We start from the raw sequence: 22,303 nt of genomic DNA, 5'->3' as shown, positions 1-22,303 counted from the left end.
GATAGCCGCTACGAAAATCAATTTTGGTGAAAATAGTTGAGCCATTCAATTCATCTAACATGTCATCAAGCCTAGGAATGGGATGGCGATATCTTACTGTTATAGCATTGATAGCACGATAATCGACACACATGCGCCAAGACCCATCTTTCTTAGGGACCAAAAGTACTGGAACAGCACAAGGTGATAGAGATTCATGAACATACCCTCTGTCCAAAAGCTCTTTTACTTGTTGCTAAATTTCTTTTGTTTCTTCAGGACTGGTGTGATAGGCTGGACAATTTGGAAGAGAAGCACCAGGTACTAAATCTATTTGGTGCTCAATGCCATGGATGGGAGGAAGACTAGCTGACACCTCATTGGGAAAAACATCCTCAAAGTCCTGCAATAAATTAAGAACAACATGTGGCAGCGATGAAGGTAAATCGTTAGTTGACAATAGGACCTCCTTGTGCAGGAGCACAAAGAATGGGGCTGTGGTGTTCCTCACTTCTCTCAAATCACTCTTGCTCACAAATAAACACTCAGTTTGTCGTGGTAGTTTTGTATTTTCAGGAGGCTTGATGTGGCTGGATGGTTTAGGAGTCTCTCCCTTACTATTTTTGGAGGTCTCACAGAATTTTCTTTTCTCACTCTCCTCCCTTTTATTGCGAGCAACATCAGAAGAATGTATGTCTTCTGGAGATAATGGAACAAGAACCACCTTCTTCTCTTTGTGAATAAATGTGTATTTGTTTGACCGACCAAAATGCACATAATCCACATCAAATTGCCATGGACAACCCAAAAGTAAGTGGCACGCTTGCATAGGAACAATATCATAATCAACCTCATCATGATAGTCACCAATTGAAAATGATAAGCGGACCATGGATGAAACCTTCACTGTCCCTGAACTATTCAACCATTGCATATGGTACGGGTGTGGATGGAGACGTGTGGGTAGGCCAAGCTTCTCAACAAGCAGGGCACTAACAATATTGTTGCAACTCCCACCATCAATTATGAATCTGCATACCTATCCCTTCACTTTGCATCATGATTGAAACAAATTATGGCGTTGCCCTTGCTCTGTTGCAAGTAATTGAGTAGAAAGAACTCGCAGAACCACCAAACAATGATCTGGTGTTTTCAAAATAGAAGCATTTGTAGTGGAATTTGTAGCAAACCCAAATGAACTACCATTGTGGGACAAAATAGGAGCCTCCAAATTATTAATATCAGCAAGCAAGTCATCAAAATCAGCGCTTGTGATTTCCTCTGGATTCAAAGGAATAATAGCTTGTGGTATGTCACCCTGAGCGACATGTGGAATAGACTGAATGGCCAAACAAATCAAGCCCAGCTCATATTCACCATCCTTAGCTTAATACTCACAAGTTTCAATGTTCTCATCTACCAAAGCTAGGATATTGTGCTCATCCTCCTCTTCACTTTGAGAGTCATAAGAGCCATCAGCAAGTGCTATAATAGCACGCCTATTGGGGCATTCAGCTTGCTTATGCCCATGACCACCACACTTAAAACACTCAATCTTACTTGTCTTCCTTGGGGCGGCAGCAACAGAGGAGTTTGACTGATTGGAACTTATAGCTTTGCCTTCTGAATCAAATTGTTTGGCAGAAGTCGTAACTGAACGAGAAGTTGCACGAGATGAAGGTGTGTGCACCCCTAACCCTTGCTGTTGTGAATGGCACCATGGAGGAGAACTATTATGAGCTAAAAATGAAACATGGTTCTTATAAGATTCAGCAAACTGCCTTTCTACCCTTTTAGCAAAATGAACTAATTATGTTAGATTTGTGTAGGTAGTCATGTCCACTTTATCAATGATTGGTTTATTCAGACCAACCAATAACCGAGCCATCGTGGATTCCTCATCCTCGGTGATTCCCGTATGGAGTAGGCACATTTCCATTTTCTGAAAATATTCATCAACGCTGCGAGTACCTTGCACAAGGCATTTGAGCCGCAAATGTAATTCACGGGAATAATATGCAGGAACAAAATGACGTCGTAGTTCCCTCTTCATTTCTTCCCATGTGATATTGTGATGTCCAAATCGGCGGTATTCTGCGCAAATTTGATTCCACCAAGTTATAGCATAACCTTTAAACTCAATGGCAGCAAGCTTTGCCTTCTTTGCAGTAGGGTATTCATACAAATCAAATATCTGGTCCACCTTGGTCTCCCATTCAAAATAAGCATCAGCATTCTCCTTCCTGCTGAAAGGGGGAATGGAACTTTAACTTTACCCAAGCCATCTTCATCTTGGTGGTGTTCATGATTACGACAACGTTGATCACGGTATCTACCATGTCCGCCAAACTGGTTGTCACCATAATTTCTAAAGCCACCAAAATTAGCACCACCATGAGCATCATAACCACCATGGTGACCATAGGGCCCTGCTCCCTGTTCATAACTATAATTTGAATTATCATCAACATCAAAATCTTTAGCACCTCCAATAGGAACACACCGTGGAGGACCAAAAATTTGTGGCCTCTTATCAGCACCACCAAAATTACCAAAGCCAGCATCATGCCCTCTGCCATCACCATGGCCGTGGCCACCACCTACACTAGCACGGCATGCGGCCTTAGCCCAAAGACATGTAGCATCTGCCTCCTATGCAGTAGGATCATCATCCTCGACATGATCACTAGCATCATGTGGAGGCTCAGCATATTGGTGTTGATGTAGAGATTGTTGAAGTGTGTGCATCTCTTGCATCAGTCGATCCATTTGTGCATGCACATCCTAGATATCTTGAGCAGAAACAGTGGCAGAAGAAGATTGAGTGTCTCCTGCCATATTAGTAGAGGGGGGAAAACAAGAGGACAATATATATGTGGAATATATGTGGAGTCACTCCCTCTCCACTTGCTGAACAAGTTCTTTCTCTTCCTAAAGGGTCAAGAATCGAGACAGCAATCTGCAGTGGAAGAGTGATTGTACCAGAGACAAAGGTGCAACAGATCGCGATGCTTTGAGTGGAGTTTGGTGGGGTAAAATATGAGTGTAGTGCATTGAAAAGTAGGGATGCAAAATCGAGTAATAATCCAAACGAGAAACACGAGTCTTAGTTGCTGAGCACAAAGAAAAACAAGTGGAAAGTAAAGGAGAAAGGTAAAAGAAGTGGACTGAAGGAAACAATTGGCACCAATCGAACTGTAGCTCAATCCCCTTTTTTCTAGCAAATACTCATACGTCTTTTTTTAACAGAAACACTCTTCTTTTTTTTTCAGAAACCTCTTGACAAACAGCATACTACTTTCAATAAGGGTGGCACAGAATGACAAACAAAGTGTCAGTTTGCACCAAACGTATCATAGGCTCAAAAATCATTTTGGACGCACCTGATGGAACTCCTAGGTGATGTTGGTCGTGTGGAATCTCGCTCCATTTAGAGATAGTGCTAATCTTGACGCAAGATAGCTGCACATTTTGCGCCAAACATACCATCAGCTCAGAGATCGCTTTGGACGCACCTGATGGTACTCCTAGGTGATGAGGCACAAGTGAAAGCTCGCCCCATTTGGAGATAGTGCTAATCTTGATGCAAGATAGTTGCACGGATTGTGTCGAACGTACCATAGGCTCAGAAAATCATTTTAGACACATCTGATGGAACTCCTAGGTGACTTGGGTCATGTGGAATCTTGCTTCTTTCCAATTGGAGACAGTTTTAGTGTTGGTGCAAGATTGGTGCATGGTTTGCGCTAGACGTACCATAGGCTCAGAAATCATTTTGGACGCACTCAATGGTGCAAGTCGGTGATGAGGCTCAAGTGGAAGCTTGTTTCGGTCCGTTTGGAGATAGTGCTAATGTTGTCGCAAGATAGGTGCACAGTTTGCATCGAACGTATCGTGGGCTCGAAAATCGTTTTGGACGCACCTGATGGAACTCCTAGGTGACAATGGTCATGTGGAATCTCGCTCCATTTGGAGATAGTGCTAATCTTGACGCAAAATAGCTGCACGGTTTGTGTCAAACGTGCCATAGGCTTGGAAATCATTTGGACGCACCCAATGGAACTCCTAGGGGACATGGGTCATGTGGAATCTCACTTCTTTCTGTTTGGAGATAGTGTAAGTGTCGGTGCAAGATAGGTGTACATTTTGCGCCAAACATACCATCGGCTTAGAAATCGCTTTGGATGCACCCGATGGTACTCCTAGGTGATGAGGCTCAAGTGAAAGCTCGCCCCATTTGGAGATAGTACTAATCTTGACACAAGATAGTTGCACGGTTTGTGTCAAACATACCATAGGCTCGGAAATCATTTTGGACACACCAGATGGAACTCCTAGGTGACTTGGGTCATGTGGAATCTCACTTCTTTCCATTTGGAGACAGTGTTAGTGTCGGTGCAAGATTGGTGCATGGTTTGCGCTAGACGTACCATAGGATCAGAAATCATTTTGGACGCACCCAATCATACCCTCGATAACGAGGCTCAAGTGAAAGCTCGCTCCATTTGGAGATAGCGCTAATCTTGACACAAGATAGGTGCACAGTTGCGTCGAACGTACCATAGGCTCATAAATCATTTTTGATGCACCAAATGGAACTCTTAGGTGATGTGGGTTATGTGCAGTCTCACTTCTTTCCGTTTGGAGACAGTGTTAGTGTCGGTGCAAGATAGGTGCATGGTTTGCACTAGACGTACCATAGGCTCAGAAATCATTTTGGACGCACATGATGGTGCCACTAGGTGATGAGGCTCAAGTGGAAGCTCATTTCGATCTGTTTGGAGATAGTGCTAATGTTGTCGCAAGATAGGTGCACAGATTGCGTCGAATGTATCATAGGCTCAAAATCGTTTTAGACGCACCCGATGGAACTCCTAGGTGACGTTGGTCATGTGGAATCTCGCTTCGTTTGGAGATAGTGCTAATCTTGACGCAAAATAGCTGCACGGTTTGCGTCGAACATGCCATAGGCTCGGAAATCATTTGGACGCACCCAATGGAACTCCTAGGTGACATGGGTCATGTGGAATCTCACTTCTTTCCATTTGGAGACAGTGTAAGTGTCGGTGCAAGATAGGTGCACATTTTCCACCAAATGTACCATCGGCTCAGAAATCGCTTTAGACACACCCGGTGGTACTCCTAGGTGACGAGGCTCAAGCGAAAGCTTGCCCCATCTGGAGATAGTGCTAATCTTGATGTAAGATAGCTGCACGGTTTGCGTCAAACATACCATAGGCTCAGAAATCATTTGGACGCACCCAATGGAACCCCTAGGTGACATGGGTCATGTGAAATCTCACTTCTTTCCATTTGGAGACACTGTAAGTGTTTGTGCAAGATAGCTGCACATTTTGCGCCAAACGTACCATCGGCTCATAAATCAATTTAGAAGCACCTGATGGTACTCCTAGGTGATGAGGCTCAAGTGAAAGCTCTCCCCATTTAGAGATAGTGCTAATCTTGATGCAAGATAGTTGCACGGTTTGTGTCGAACGTATGATAGGCTCAGAAATCATTTTGGATGCACCCGATGGAACTCCTAGGTGACTTGGGTCATGTGGAATCTTGCTTCTGTCCATTTAGAGACAGTGTTAGTGTCGGAGCAAGATTGGTGCATGGTTTGTGCTAGACGTACCATAGGCCTAGAAATCATTTTGGACGCACCCGATCGTACCCCTAGGTGACGAGGCTCAAGTGAAAGCTCCCTCCGTTTGGAGATAGTGCTAATCTTGACGCAAGATAGGTGCACGGTTTGCGTCGAACGTACCATAGGCTCATAAATCATTTTGGACGCACCAGATGGAACTCCTAGGTGACATGGGTGATGTGGAGTCTCACTTCTTTTTGTTTTGAGACAGTGCTAGTGTCGGTGCTAGATAAGTGCATGGTTTGCGCTAGACATACCATATGCTCAGAATTCATTTTGGACTCACTCGATAGTACCACTTGGTGATGAGGCTCAAGTGCAAGCTCATTTCGGTCCATTTCGAGATACTGCTAATATTGTCGCTAGATAGATGCATAGTTTGCGTCGAACGTATCATAGGCTCGAAAATCATTTTGGACGCACCCGATGGAACTCCCAGGTGACATGGGTCATGTGGAATCTCACTTCTTTCCGTTTGGAGACAGTGTAAGTGTCAGTGCAAGATAGGTGCACATTTTGCGCCAAACATACAATCGGCTCAGAGATTGCTTTGGACGCACCTGATGGTACTCCTAGGTGACGAGGCTCAAGTGATACCTCGCCCCATTTGGAGATACTGCTAATCTTGATGCAAGATAGTTGCACGGATTGTGTCGAACGTACCATAGGCTCGGAAATCATTTTAGACACACCCGATGGAACTCCTAGGTGACTAGGGTCATGTGAATCTCGCTTCTTTTTGTTTGGAGATAGTGTTAGTGTCGGTGCAAGATTGGTGCATGGTTTGCGCTAGACGCGCCATAGGCTCAGAAATCGTTTTGGACGCACTCGATGGTGCCACTAGGTCATGAGGCTCAAGTGGAAGGTTGTTTCAGTCCATTTGGAGATAGTGCTAATGTTGTCACAAGATAGGTGCACAGTTTGCATCGAACGTATCATAGGCTTGAAAATCGTTTTGGACACACCCGATGGAACTCTTAGGTGACGTTGGTCATGTGGAATCTCGCTCCATTTGGAGATAGTGCTAATCTTGACGCAAAATAGCTGCACGGTTTGCGTGAAATGTGCCATAGGCTTGGAAATCGTTTGGACGCACCTAATGGAACTCCTAGGTGACTTGGGTCATGTGGAATCTCACTTCTTTCTGTTTGGAGACAGTGTAAGTGTCGATGGAATATAGGTGCACATTTTGCGCCAAACGTACCATCGGCTCAGAAATCGCTTTGGACGCACCCGATGGTACTCCTAGGTGATGAGGCTCAAATGAAAGCTCGCCCCATTTGGAGATAGTGCTAATCTTGACACAAGATAGTTGCACGGTTTGTGTCGAACGTACCATAGGCTCGGAAATCATTTTGGACACACCAGATGGAACTCCTAGGTGACATGGGTGATGTGGAGTCTCACTTCTTTCTGTTTTGAGACAGTGCTAGTGTTGGTGCAAGATAAGTGCATGGTTTGCGCTAGACGTACCATAGGCTCAGAAATCATTTTGGATGCACTCGATGGTACCACTAGGTGATGAGGCTGAAGTGCAAGCTCATTTCGGTCCATTTCTAGATACTGCTAATATTGTCCCAAGATAGGTGCACAATTTGCATCAAACATATGATAGGCTCGAAAATCATTTTGGACGCACCTGATAGAACTCCTAGGTGACGTTGGTCATGTGGATTCTGGCTGCATTTGGAGATAGTGCTAATCTTGACGCAAGATAGCTGCACAGTTTGCGTCGAACGTGCCATAGGCCCGGAAAAATCATTTGGACACACCCAATGGAACTCTGAGGTGACATGGGTCATGTGGAATCTCACTTCTTTCCATTTGGAGACAGTGTAAGTGTCGGTGCAAGATAGCAACACATTTTACACCAAACATACCATCGGCTCATAAATCGCTTTGGAAGCACCCGATGGTACTCCTAGGTGATGAGGCTAAAGTGAAAGCTCTCCCGATTTAGAGATAGTGCGAATCTTGACGCAAGATAGTTGCACGGTTTGTGTTGAACGTATGATAGGCTCAGAAATCATTTTGGACACACCCGATGGAACTCCTAGGTGACTAGGGTCATGTGAAATCTCACTTCTTTCCATTTGGAGATAGTGTTAGTATCGGTGCAAGATTGGTGCATGGTTTGCGCTAGACGTACCATAGGCTCAGAAATTGTTTTGGATGCACCCGATCCCTAAGTGACGAGGCTCAAGTGAAAGCTCGCTCTGTTTGGAGATAGTGCTAATCTTGACGCAAGATAGATGCATGGTTTGTGTCGAACATACCATAGGCTCATAAATCATTTTGGACGCACTGGATGGAACTCCTAGGTGACGTGGGTCATGTGGAGTCTTACTTTCTGTTTTGAGACAGTGTTAGTGTCGGTGCAAGATAGGTGCATGGTTTGCGCTAGACGTACCATAGGCTCAAAAATCATTTTGGACGCACCCGATTGTACCACTAGGTGATGACGCTCAAGTGGAAGCTCATTTCGGTCCATTTGGAGATAGTGCTAATGTTGTCGCATGATAGGTGCATAGTTTACGTCGAACGTATCATGGGCTCAAAAATCATTTTGGACGCAACCGATGGAACTCCTAGGTGACGATGGTCATGTGGAATCTCGCTCCATTTGGAGATAGTGCTAATCTTGACACAAGATAACTGCACGGTTTGCATTGAACATGCCATAGGCTCAAAAATCGTTTGGACGCACCCAATGGAACTCCTAGGTGACATGGGTCATGTGGAATCTCACTTCTTTCCGTTTGGAGACAGTGTAAGTGTCGGTGCAAGATAGGTGCACATTTTGCTTCAAACGTACCATCGGCTCAGAAAATCACTTTGGGCGCACCCGATAGTACTCCTAGGTGACGAGGCTCAAGTGAAAGCTCGCCCCATTTGGAGATAGTGCTAATCTTGACACAAGATAGTTGCACGGTTTGTGTTGAACATACCATAGGCTCAGAAATCATTTTGGACACACCCAATGGAACCCCTAGGTGACTTGGGACATGTGGAATCTCGCTTCTTTCCTTTTGGAGGCAGTGTTAGTGTCAGTGCAAGATTGGTGCATGGTTTGCGCTAGACGTACCATAGGCTCAGAAATCATTTTGGCCGCACCCGATCGTACCCTAGGTAACGAGGCTCAAGTGAAAGCTCACTCTGTTTGGAGATATTGCTAATCTTGACACAAGATAGGAGCACAGTTTGTGTTGAACGTACCATAGGCTCATAAATCATTTTGGATGCAACAGATGGAACTCCTAGGTGACGTGGGTCATGTGGAGTCTCACTTCTTTCCGTTTTGAGATAGTGTTAGGGTCGGTGCAAGATAGGTGCATGGTTTGCGCTAGACGTACCATAGGCTCAGAAATCGTTTTGGACGCACTCGATGGTACCACTAGGTGATGAGACTCAAGTGGAAGCTCATTTCGGTCTGTTTGGAGATAGTGCTAATGTTGTCGCAAGATAGGTGCACAGTTTGCGTCGAACGTATCATAGGCTCAAAAATCATTTTGGATGCACCCGATGGAACTCCTAGGTGACGTTGGTCATGTGGAATCTCGCTCCATTTGGACATAGTGCTAATCTTGACGCAAGATAGCTGCATGGTTTGCGTTGAACGTGCCATATGCATGGAAATCATTTGGAGGCACCCGATGGAACTCCTAGGTGACATGGTGATGAGGACATCCGTTCCATTGATACAACCACACCTACTGCACAACAAGGTCTGATGACAAGAGCTCGAGCACGACAACTTAATTATTAGGTAAAGTCGTTCCTCATTGTTCATACAAACTCGTCTCAGAATTGGATGCTACTAAATCATGGTGATGATTGTCTTATTCTTAGGAATGTTGATCAAGACCCCATTGCCTCATGTTTAGACCCGATGATGAGGATGGAGCAGCCGAACAAGTGGGAATCATCATTAATGGGGTGCTCAGCTCATCTCGAGATAGTAGGAAACACTCCATCAAAAGTACCATAACTCCTTGATATGAGATCCAATGAAGCTAGTTTTTGACTTGTTGGAAAGAGCGCGTTGTCCTCTTTCAGATGGGTCCAACCCCACTATCAGAATCTACCAAAGCTATGTGTAGCAAGCAAAAGGACGCACAGACCTATAGCTTGGGCCTGGACCTTGTACTGACTATAGCCCATTGAGGGACGCCTAGATTAGGGTTTCCCACTCCCCCTTGTGCTCTCCTCATTATAAATAGAACCAGCAGCCATCAGAATGAGGGTGGGTTTTGTTTAGGTGCAAGATAGCTGCTGCTTCTTCCTTGTAAACGCGTGTGTCGGCTAGACCACCTGATTTGCTTGTTTCAAGACCCCAACTTGTGATTCAGATTCAGCCTTTGGCTTAAATCCGTGAGTTATTTGCTTGTCATCTTGTTCTTGCTTGTTCTCGGTTGATTGTAGGTTCATGGTGTTCTTAGCACGGCAAGAACATCACAATCGGAGCCGGTGTACCTATTGCTAAGGCGCAACAACCTTGTGGTCATTGTAGTCGGACAGCCAACGTCGAATCCACCCCAAATCGAGTTTATCCACACTCACCAAAAGATTAGGAACAACCCCTTGTCCCATCATGTGGTAATCAGAGCAAGGTTCTTTGGTGAGTGATTTACCATTCGTTACTTTACCTATAGTCTAGAAATATAAAAATAGGATAGAACTGAAATTCTAAACACAAGTTTGAGCCTTTGCTGATCTGCTTAGTTCTTTGTTTGTTGAGTTTGTGGTTTACATCGAGGTGTCAAGTGCTAGTTCTTAGGTTCTAATCCTTTAGAGTTTTGAGTTCTTGTCACGTTTCAGTCACTACACAATCCGTTGTTGCCTTTCCCCCCACTTTAGCCGCTGCAATCTCCACCAACACCACCACCACCAAAAGCACCGCTGCTCTCTCGACCTTTTCGCTGAAACCCTCACCACCATCACCTTCAGCCGCGCCTATACAAACACTACCTTATGCACCTGTCCTTTTGGTGCAAAGATGAGTACACTCAGTTTTGAAACTAAGAGAGTTCAAATTGCATATTTGTATTACTTGTTGCAATCCTTATTCCTAGTAAAAGAAAGTCTATGCTACTTACTGCATTCTTGTTATAATCATATTGCAAAAGTTTAGTTTGTGCTGCTTGTCGAAAAGAAAAGAAAAGAAAAAGAAAACACAATAGAAAATAGAAAAGAAAAAGAAAGGAAAAGGAGGAAAGAAAGAAACAAAAAAAAGAAGGGTTAAGTTGATGCTATTTACTCTCATCATTTCCATTGTTTGCTACTGTCCGGTGACAACATTTGTGTCTAGGCTCATGTCTCTAGCACAGGTTAGCCTAGGACCAACACGGTACTATCTTTGAACACTTATTCAACTTGCATTGACTAACGTGGTTCCAGCTGTACCTTGATTTTTTAAGCAACCTATAGCTCCACAAATTATCTACAACGTCACAGGGTTCTACTTGCTACTACTTGTGTTGATCTTGCTATCGCCAACACCATCTGCATAGCAAGGTAAGGACATGTAAGAACTCGATTGCACATGCTGAGAGAATGAAAATTGTTGCCACCTAATTCAGTTAGTTGGTAGGACATATTTTCTTGTGATTCCCTTGCTGCATACTAACCATGGCAGGAGAAGGTGAAAGGACCCCTCCACAATCACCTCGATCAAAAGCCTTGCTGCAACACTTTGAACGCAAAGTGAGGCTCCATGCTGAACACCTTGATGAGGACGTTTGTGTCACAAATGAGCGTGTTGGTCAATTGGAGACGGCTCAGATTGAGACCAACACCAAGTTGGCTTCCTTGGAAGGCACTCTTGGTTCGGTTAATACATCTCTTGTAGGTGTCTTGGAGCAATTGGAGAGGATGTAACAGAATCGCTGTGATGGTTTTGAATGACGCAAACACAACAACAACAATAGGGGCAGCGCTGCTGGTCATGATGAAGAAGAATATGCAGCGGACACTGAGCTTGATGAGGAGGTGAATGGTCATCGACGCATCGAACAACATCGCTGCTGCCATGAGACAAGTCCTCGCCCACCACGGCAAGAGGTACATGCCAATGACTCATTTGGAAAGATTAAATTCACCATACCTACTTTTGATGGCAGGTATAATCCTGATATGTACCTTAGTTGGGAATTAGCTGTTGATTAGAAATTTACTTGCCATGATTTCCCTGAGGACAAACATGTTAGGGCTGCCACTAGTGAGTTTACTGACTTTGCCTCTATTTGGTGGTCTGAATACCATCGTAAGAACCCAAATAACACACCAACTTGGGATGCTTTGAAATGGGTCATGCAGGCTAGATTTGTTTCTTCTTATTATGCCCATGATCTTTTAAATAAGTTGCAACAATTGAGGCAAGGATCCAAATCTATAGAAGAGTACTATCAAGAGCTACAAATGGGTATGCTTCATTGCAGGCTAGAGGAAAATGAGGATGGTGCCATAGCTAGATTTATGGGTGGGCTGAACCGGGAGATTCAGGTCATTCTAGCTTACAAGGAATATAATTATGTCAATCGTTTATTTCACCTTGCTTGTAAAGCTGAACGAGAAGTGTAGGGACGACGAGCTAGCATGAGGGCTAACATTCCTGTAGGTCGTGCTAGCCTGTGGACACCCTCCAATGCAGCTGCACCGTCAACACGTGCTCCCACACAATCTTCCTCGACCATCAAGCCACGCTCCTCTACAACAAATTCTGTACCATGCCCAAGTGAACCAACTAGAGGAGCAATGGCTACATCTGCCAAGAGTTCATCCTTGGTGGTATCCATGGGGAGAACAAGGGACATTCAGTGCCTACGCTGCAAAGGATATGGCCATGTAAGCAAGGACTACCCAAGCACACATGTGATGGTTGTGCGAGCTGATGGTGGGTACTCCTCTGCTAGTGATTTTGATGAAGAAACATATGCTTTGCTTGCTACTAACAATGTAGCAGAAGGAGATGATTTCCAACAAGATGAAGAGCACATTGGGGCTAAAGCTGCTGAGCACTATGAGAGCCTCGTGGTGCAGCGGGTGCTAAGTGCCCAAATGGAGAGGGCTGAACAAAATTAGCGCCACACTTTGTTTCAAACCAAGTGTGTGATCAAGGAACGCTCTTGCTGTGTGATCATAGATGGAGGAAGCTACAACAACTTAGCAAGTGCTGAAATGGTGGAGAAGCTTTCGTTGAGCACAAAACCACACCCGCAGCCTTACTACATTCAGTGGCTTAACAGCAGTGGCAAGGTGAAGGTAACATGATTGGTAAGGGTAGAGTTCGCCATTGGTTCTTATCATGATTCCATTGACTGTGATGTTGTGCCTATGCAAGCATGCTCTATGTTGTTAGGTAGACCATGGTAGTTTGATAAAGATTCCTTGCACTTTGGTAAAACAAATCAATACTCTTTTGTGCATAATGACAAGAAGATTGTGTTGCACCCCATGTCCCCTAAGGCTATTCTAAGAGATGAACCTGTTAGAGCTAGCAAACTTAAGAATCAAGCTATTGCTAGTGAAAATCAGATTGTCGCTAATGAACTTGAGAAACATAAGAAGAAGTCTAGCAAATCTGTTCATCATAATAAAAATGAGATCAAGCTGAAAGGCTCTTGTTACTTTGCCACGAAATCTGATTTGGATGAGATTGATACTTGCAATATTATATGCTATGCTTTGGTTTGCAAAGAAACTTTGTTTTCACTTGAGGATACTCCTATTTCTTTGCCTCCTGCTGTCACTAACCTTTTGCAGGAGTATGAGGATGTTTTCCCAAAGGAGGTACCACCGGGACTGCCACCAATTCAGGGAATTGAGCACTAGATTAACCTCATTCCTGAGCCTCCTTGCCAAATCATGCTCCTTATAGGACCAACCCGGAGGAAACTATCCCATCACATGGGTCATGTGGAATCTTACTTCTTTCCGTTTAGAGACAGTGTAAGTGTCGGTGCAAGATAGGTGCACATTTTGTGCCAAACATACCATCAGCTCAGAGATCGCTTTGGACGCACCAGATGGTACTCCTAGGTGATGAGGCTCAAGTGAAAGCTTGCCCCATTTGGAGATAGTGCTAATCTTGACGCAAGATAGTTGCACGGTTTGTGTTGAATGTAACATAGGCTCAGAAATCGTTTTAGACACACCCGATGGAACTCCTAGGTGACTTGGGTCATGTGGAATCTCGCTTCTTTCCATTTGGAGATAGTGTTAATGTCGGTGCAAGATTGGTGCATGGTTTGCGCTATACGTACCATAGGCTCAGAAATTGTTTTGGACGCACTCGATGGTGCCGCTAGGTGACGAGGCTCAAGTGGAAGGTCGTTTCAGTCTGTTTGGAGATAGTGCTAATGTTGTCGCAAGATAGGTGCACATCGAATGTATCATAGGCTCGAAAATCATTTTGGACGCACTCGATGGAACTCCTAGGTGACGTTGGTCATGTGGAATCTCGCTCCATTTGGAGATAGTGCTAATCGTGATGCAACATAGCTGCACGGTTTGCGTCGAACGTGGCATAGGCTCAGAAATCATTTGGACGCACACAATGGAACTCCTAGGTCACCTGGGTCATGTGGAATATCACTTCTTTCCATTTGGAGACAGTGTAAGTGTCGGTGCAAGATAGGTGCACATTTTGCGCCAAACGTACCATCGGCACAGAAATCGCTTTGGATGCACCTGATGGTACTCCTAGGTGATGAGGCTCAAATGAAAGCTCAGCCCATTTGGAGATAGTTTTAATCTTGACACAAGATAGTTGCACGGTTTGTGTCGAACGTACCATAGGCTCAGAAATAATTTTGAACACACATGATGGAACTCCTAGGTGACTTGGGTCATATGGAATCTCGCTTCTTTCCGTTTGGAGACAGTGTTAGTGTCGGTGCAAGATTGGTGCATGGTTTGCGCTAGATGTACCATAGGCTTAGAAATCATTTTGGACGCACCTGATCGTACCCTAGGTAACGAGGCTCAAGTGAAAGCTCGCTCCGTTTGGAGATAGTGCTAATCTTGACACAAGATAGGTGCACAGTTTGCATCGAATGTACCAAAGGCTCATAAATCAATTTGGATGCACCAGATGGAACCCCTAGGTGACATGGGTCATGTGGAGTCTCACTTCTTTCCGTTTTGAGACAGTGTTGGTGCCGGTGCAAGATAGGTGCATGGTTTGCACTACATGCACCATAGGCTAAGAAATCGTTTTGGACGCACTCGATGGTACCACTAGGTGATGAGGCTCAAGTGGAAGCTCGTTTTGGTCTGTTTGGAGATAGTGCTAATGTTGTCGCAAGATAAGTGCACAGTTTGCGTCAAATGTATCATAGGCTCAAAAATCATTTTGGACGCACCCAATGAAACTCCTTGGTGACGTTGGTCATGTGGAATCTCGCTCCATTTGGAGATAGTGCTAATCTTGACGCAAGATAGCTGCACAGTTTGTGTTGAACATGCCATAGGCTCGGAAATCATTTGGACGCACCCAATAGAACTCCTAGGTGACATCGGTCACGTGTAATCTCATTTCTTTCCGTTGGGAGATAGTGTAAGTGTCGATGCAAGATAGGTGCACATTTTGCGCCAGACGTACCATCGGCTCAGAAATCGCTTTGAACGCACCCGATGGTACTCCTAGGTGACGAGGCTCAAGTGAAAGCTCGCCCCATTTGGAGATAGTGCTAATCTTGACACAAGATAGTTGCACGGTTTGTGTCGAACGTACCATTGGCTCAGAAATCATTTTGGACACACCCGATGGAACCCCTAGGTGACTTGGGTCATGTGGAATCTTGCTTCTTTTTGTTTGGGGACAGTGTTAGTGTCGGTGCAAGATTGGTGCATGGTTTGTGCTAGATGTACCATAGGCTCAGAAATCATTTTGGACGCACCCGATCGTACCCTAGGTGACGAGGCTCAAGTGAAAGCTCATTCCATTTGGAGATAGTGCTAATCTTGACACAAGATAGGTGCATGGTTTGTATCGAACGTACCATAGGCTCATAAATCATTTTGGACACACCAGATGGAAATCCTAGGTGACGTGGGTCATGTGGAGTCTCACTTCTTTCTATTTTGAGACAGTGTTAGTGTCGGTGCAAGATAGGTGCATGGTTTGCGCTAGACGTACCATAGGCTCAGAAATCATTTTGGACGCACTTGATGGTAACACTAGGTGATGGGGCTCAAGTGGAAGCCCATTTTGGTCCGTTTGGAGATAGTGCTAATGTTGTCGCAAGATAGGTTCTTAGTTTGCATCGAACGTATCATAGGCTCAAAAATCATTTTGGACGCACCCGATGGAACTCCTAGGTGACGTTGGTCATGTGGAATCTCGCTCCATTTGGAGATAGTGCTAATCTAGATACAAGATATCTGCATGGTTTGCGTCGAACATACCATAGGCTCGGAAATCGTTTGAACACACCCAATGGAACAGTGTTAGTGTCAGTGCAAGATTGGTGCATGGTTTGCGCTAGATGTACCATAGGCTTAGAAATCATTTTGGACGCACCCGATCGTACCCTTGGTGACGAGGCTCAAGTGAAAGCTTGCTCCATTTGGAGATAGCATCTTGATAGAAGATAGGTGCACGGTTTGCGTCGAACGTACCATAGGCTCATAAATCATTTTGGACACACCAAATGGAACTCCTAGGTGATGTGGGTCATGTGGAGTCTCATTCATTTCTGTTTTGAGACCGTGTTAGTGTTAGTGCACGATAGGTGCATGGTTTGCGCTAGACGTACCATAGGCTTAGAAATCGTTTTGGATGCACTCGATGGTACCACTAGGTGATGAGGCTCAAGTGGAAACTCATTTCGGAACGTTTGGAGATAGTGCTAATGTTGTCGCAAGATAGGTGCATAGTTTGCATCGAACATATCATAGGCTCGAAAATGATTTTGGATGCACCCGATGGAACTCCTAGGTGACGTTGGTCATGTGGAATCTTGCTCCATTTGGAGATAGTTCTAATATTGACGCAAGATAGCTACACAGTTTGCGTCGAACGTGCCATAGGCTCAGAAATTGTTTGGACGCACCCAATGGAACTCCTTGCTAACATGGGTCATGTGGAATCTCACTTCTTTCCATTTTGAGACAGTGTTAGTGTCGGTGCAAGATAGGTGCATGGTTTGTGCTAGACGTACCATAGGCTCAGAAATCATTTTGGATGCACTCAATGGTACCACTAGGTGATGAGGCTCAAGTGGAAGCTCGTTTCGGTCCGTTTGGAGATAGTGCTAATGTTGTCGCTAGATAGGTGCACAGTTTGCGTCGAACGTATCATAGGCTCGAAAATCATTTTGGACGCACCCGATGGAACTCCTAGGTGATTTTGGTCATTTGGAATCTCGCTCCATTTGGAGATAGTGCTAATCTTGATGCAAGATAGCTGCACGGTTTGCATCGAACGTACCATAGGCTCAGAAATCGTTAGGACGCACCCAATGGAACTCCTAGGTGACATGGGTCATGTGGAATCTCACTTCTTTCCATTTGGAAATAGTGTAAGTGTAGGTGCAAGATAGGTGCACATTTTGCGCCAAATGTACCATCGGCTCATAAATTGCTTTGGACGCAACCAATGGTACTCCTAGGTGACGAGGCTCGAGTGAAAGCTCTCCCCATTTAGAGATAGTGCAAATCTTGACGCAAGATAGTTGCATGGTTTGTGTCGAACGTATGATAGGCTCGAAAATCATTTTGGACACACCCGATGGAACTCCTAGGTGACTTGGGTCATGTGGAATCTCGCTTCTTTCCATTTGGAGATAGTGTTAGTGTCGGTGCAAGATTGGTGCATGGTTTACGCTAGATGTACCATAGGCTCAGAAATCATTTTGGACGCACCCGATCGTACCGTAGGTGACGAGGCTCAAGTGAAAGCTCGCTCCATTTTGAGATAGTGCTAATCTTGACACAAGATAGGTGCACGGTTTGTGTCGAATGTACCATAGGCTCATAAATCATTTTGGATGCACCAAATGGAACTCATAGGTGACGTGGGTCATGTGGATTCTCACTTCTTTCTGTTTTGACATAGTGTTAGTGTCGGTGCAAGAAAGGTGCATGGTTTGCGCTAGACGTACCATAGGCTCAGACATCGTTTTGGATGCACTCGATGGTACCACTAGGTGATGAGGCTCAAGTGGAAACTCATTTCAGAACGTTTAGAGATAGTGCTAATGTTGTCACAAGATAGGTGCATAGTTTGCGTCGAACTTATCATAGGCTCGAAAATCGTTTTGGACGCACCCGATGGAACTCCTAGGTAACGTTGGTCATGTGGAATCTCACTCCATTTGGAGATAGTTCTAATCTTGACGCAAGATAGCTACACAGTTTTGCGTCAAACGTGCCATAGGCTCAGAAATCATTTGGACGCACCCCATGGAACTCCTAGGTGACATGGATCATGTGGAATCTCACTTCTTTCTGTTTGGAGACAGTGTAAGTGTCGGTGCAAGATAGCTGCACATTTTGTGCCAAACATACCATTGGCTTAGAAATTGCTTTGGACACACCCGATGGTACTCCTAGGTGACGAGGCTCAAGTGAAAGCTCACCCCATTTGGAGATAGTGCTAATCTTGACACAAGATAGTTGCATGGTTTGTGTTGAACATAGGCTCGGAAATCATTTTGGACACACCCAATGGAACCCCTAGGTGACTTGGGTCATGTGGAATCTCGCTTCTTTCCGTTTGGAGATAGTGTTTGTGTTAGTGCAAGATTAGTGCATGGTTTGCGCTACACATACCATAGGCACACAAATCATTTTGGACCCACCCGATCATATCGTAGGTGATGAGACTCAAGTGAAAGCTCGCTCTATTTGGAGATAGTGCTAATCTTGACACAAGATACGTGCACGGTTTGTGTCGAATGTACCATAGGCTCATAAATCATTTTGGACGCACCAAATGGAACTCCTAGGTGACGTGGGTCATGTGGAGTCTCGCTTCTTTCTATTTTGACATAGTGTTAGTGTCGGTGCAAGATAGGTGCATGGTTTGCGCTAGATGTACCATAGGCTCAGAAATCATTTTGGATGCACTCGATGGTACCACTAGGTGATGATGCTCAAGTGGAAACTCATTTCAGAATGTTTGGAGATAGTGCTAATGTTGTCGCAAGATAGGTGCATAGTTTGCGTCGAACTTATCATAGGCTCAAAAATCATTTTGGATGCACCCGATGGAACTCCTAGGTGACGTTGGTCATGTGGAATCTCACTCCATTTGGAGATAGTTCTAATCTTGACGCAAGATAGCTACACAGTTTTGCATCAAATGTGCCATAGGCTCAGAAATCATTTGGATGCACCCCATGGAACTCCTAGGTGACATGGGTCATGTGGAATCTCACTTCTTTCTGTTTAGAGATAGTGTAAGTGTCGGTGCAAGATAGCTGCACATTTTGTGCCAAACATACCATTGGCTTAGAAATCGCTTTGGACGCACCCGATGGTACTCCTAGGTGATGTGGCTCAAGTGAAAGCTCGCCCCATTTGGAGATAGTGCTAATCTTGACACAAGATAGTTGCACGGTTTGTGTCGAACATAGGCTCAGAAATCAATTTGGACACACCCGATGGAACCCCTAGGTGAATTGGGTCATGTGGAATCTCGCTTCTTTCCGTTTGGAGACAGTGTTAGTGTTGGTGCAAGATTAGTGCATGGTTTGCGCTACACGTACCATAGGCTCACAAATCATTTTGGACCCACCCGATCGTACCCTAGGTGACGAGACTCAAGTGAAAGCTCGCTCCATTTGGAGAACATGCTAATCTTGACACAAGACAGGTGCACGGTTTGTGTTGAACATACCATAGGCTCATAAATCATTTTGAGCACACCAGATGGAACTCCTAGGTGACGTGGGTCATGTGGAGTCTCACTTCTTTCTATTTTGAGACTGTGTTAGTGTCGGTGCAAGATAGGTGCATGGTTTGCGCTAGACGTACCATAGGCTCAGAAATCATTTTGGACGCACTTGATGGTAACACTAGGTGATGGGGCTCAAGTGGAAGCTCATTTCGGTCCGTTTGGAGATAGTGCTAATGTTGTCGCAAGATAGGTGCATAGTTTGCGTCGAACGTATCATAGGCTCAAAAATCATTTTGGACGCACCCGATGGAACTCCTAGGTGACGTTGGTCATGTGGAATCTTGCTCCATTTGGAGATAGTGCTAATCTACACACAAGATATCTGCACGGTTTGCGTCGAACGTACCATAGGCTCAGAAATCGTTTGGACACACCCAATGGAACAGTGTTAGTGTCAGTGCAAGATTGGTGCATGGTTTGCGCTAGATGTACCATAGGCTTAGAAATCATTTTGGACGCACCCGATCGTACCCTTGGTGACGAGGCACAAGTGAAAGATTGCTCCATTTGGAGATAGCATCTTGATAGAAGATAGGTGCACGGTTTGCGTCGAACGTACCATAGGCTCATAAATCATTTTGGACACACCAAATGGAACTCCTAGGTGATGTGGGTCATGTGGAGTCTCATTCATTTCTGTTTTGAGACCATGTTAGTGTTAGTGCACGATAGGTGCATGGTTTGCGCTAGACGTACCATAGGCTTAGAAATCGTTTTGGACGCACTCGATGGTACCACTAGGTGATGAGGCTCAAGTGGAAGCTCATTTCGGAACGTTTGGAGATAGTGCTAATGTTGTCGCAAGATAGGTGCATAGTTTGCATCGAACATATCATAGGCTCGAAAATGATTTTGGACACACCCGATGGAACTCCTAGGTGACGTTGGTCATGTGGAATCTTGCTCCATTTGGAGATAGTTCTAATATTTACGCAAGATAGCTACATAGTTTGCGTCGAACGTGCCATAGGCTCAGAAATTGTTTGGACGCACCCAATGGAACTCCTTGCCGACATGGGTCATGTGGAATCTCACTTCTTTCCATTTTGAGACAGTGTTAGTGTCGGTGCAAGATGGGTGCATGGTTTGTGCTAGACGTACCATAGGCTCAGAAATCATTTTGGACACACTCAATGGTACCACTATGTGATGAGGCTCAAGTGGAAGCTCGTTTCGGTCCGTTTGGAGATAGTGCTAATGTTGTCGCAAGATAGGTGCACAGTTTGTGTCGAACGTATCATAGGCTCGAAAATCATTTTGGATGCACCCGATGGAACTCCTAGGTGATTTTGGTCATTTGGAATCTCACTCCATTTGGAGATAGTGCTAATCTTGATGCAAGATAGCTGCACGGTTTGCATCGAACGTACCATAGGCTCAGAAATCGTTAGGACGCACCCAATGGAACTCCTAGGTGACATGGGTCATGTGGAATCTCACTTCTTTCCATTTGGAAACAGTGTAAGTGTAGGTGCAAGATAGGTGCACATTTTGCGCCAAATGTACCATCGGCTCATAAATCGCTTTGGACGCAACCACTGGTACTCCTAGGTGATGAGGCTTGAGTGAAAGCTCTCCCCATTTAGAGATAGTGCAAATCTTGACGCAAGATAGTTGCATGGTTTGTGTCGAATGTACGATAGGCTCGGAAATCATTTTGGACACACTCGATGGAACTCCTAGGTGACTTGGGTCATGTGGAATCTCGCTTCTTTCCATTTGGAGACAGTGTTAGTGTCGGTGCAAGATTGGTGCATGGTTTGCGCTAGATGTACCATAGGCTCAGAAATCATTTTGGACGCACCCGATCGTACCGTAGGTGACGAGGCTCAAGTGAAAGCTCGCTCCATTTTGAGATAGTGCTAATCTTGACACAAGATAGGTGCACGGTTTGTGTCGAATGTACCATAGGCTCATAAATCATTTTGGATGCACCAAATGGAACTCATAGGTGACGTGGGTCATGTGGATTCTCGCTTCTTTCTGTTTTGACATAGTGTTAGTGTCGGTGCAATAAAGGTGCATGGTTTGCGCTAGACGTACCATAGGCTCAGACATCGTTTTGGACGCACTTGATGGTACCACTAGGTGATGAGGCTCAAGTGGAAACTCATTTCAGAATGTTTGGAGATAGTGCTAATGTTGTCACAAGATAGGTGCATAGTTTGCGTCGAACTTATCATAGGCTCGAAAATCATTTTGGACGCACCCGATGGAACTCCTAGGTAACGTTGGTCATGTGGAATCTCACTCCATTTGGAGATAGTTCTAATCTTGACGCAAGATAGCTACACAGTTTTGCGTCGAACTTGCCATAGGCTCAGAAATCATTTGGACGCACCCCATGGAACTCCTAGGTGACATGGGTCATGTGGAATCTCACTTCTTTCTGTTTGGAGACAGTGTAAGTGTCGGTGCAAGATAACTGCACATTTTGTGCCAAACATACCATTGGCTTAGAAATTGCTTTGGACGCACCCGATGGTACTCCTAGGTGACGAGGCTCAAGTGAAAGCTCGCCCCATTTGGAGATAGTGCTAATCTTGACACAAGATAGTTGCACGGTTTGTGTCGAACATAGGCTCGGAAATCATTTTGGACACACCCGATGGAACCCCTAGGTGACTTGGGTCATGTGGAATCTCGCTTCTTTCCATTTGGAGATAGTGTTAGTGTCAGTGCAAGATTAGTGCATGGTTTACGCTACACGTACCATAGGCTCACAAATCATTTTGGACCCACCCGATCATACCGTAGGTGATGAGACTCAA

General features: G+C 44.9%; 1 protein-coding gene across 1 annotated transcript; it reads right to left on the bottom strand.

The window, feature by feature from the left end:
• Positions 1-235: 235 nt before the first annotated feature.
• On the bottom strand, positions 236-871 carry LOC136526104 (uncharacterized). The gene has a single exon (XM_066518873.1). It carries the CDS (start codon positions 869-871, stop codon positions 236-238), a length of 636 nt encoding a protein of 211 aa, XP_066374970.1.
• Positions 872-22,303: the final 21,432 nt, after the last annotated feature.

The sequence above is a fragment of the Miscanthus floridulus genome, chromosome 19, assembly GCF_019320115.1.
Source record: "Miscanthus floridulus cultivar M001 chromosome 19, ASM1932011v1, whole genome shotgun sequence".
Taxonomy (NCBI): domain Eukaryota; kingdom Viridiplantae; phylum Streptophyta; class Magnoliopsida; order Poales; family Poaceae; genus Miscanthus; species Miscanthus floridulus.
Note: the sequence above shows the minus strand (reverse complement) of the source record. Positions and strands in the feature narration are given on the sequence as shown.

Coding starts and splice junctions, on each gene's coding strand:
- LOC136526104 (XM_066518873.1), bottom strand. CDS start 871: ATGGTCCGCTTATCATTTTCAATTGGTGACTATCATGATGAGGTTGAT.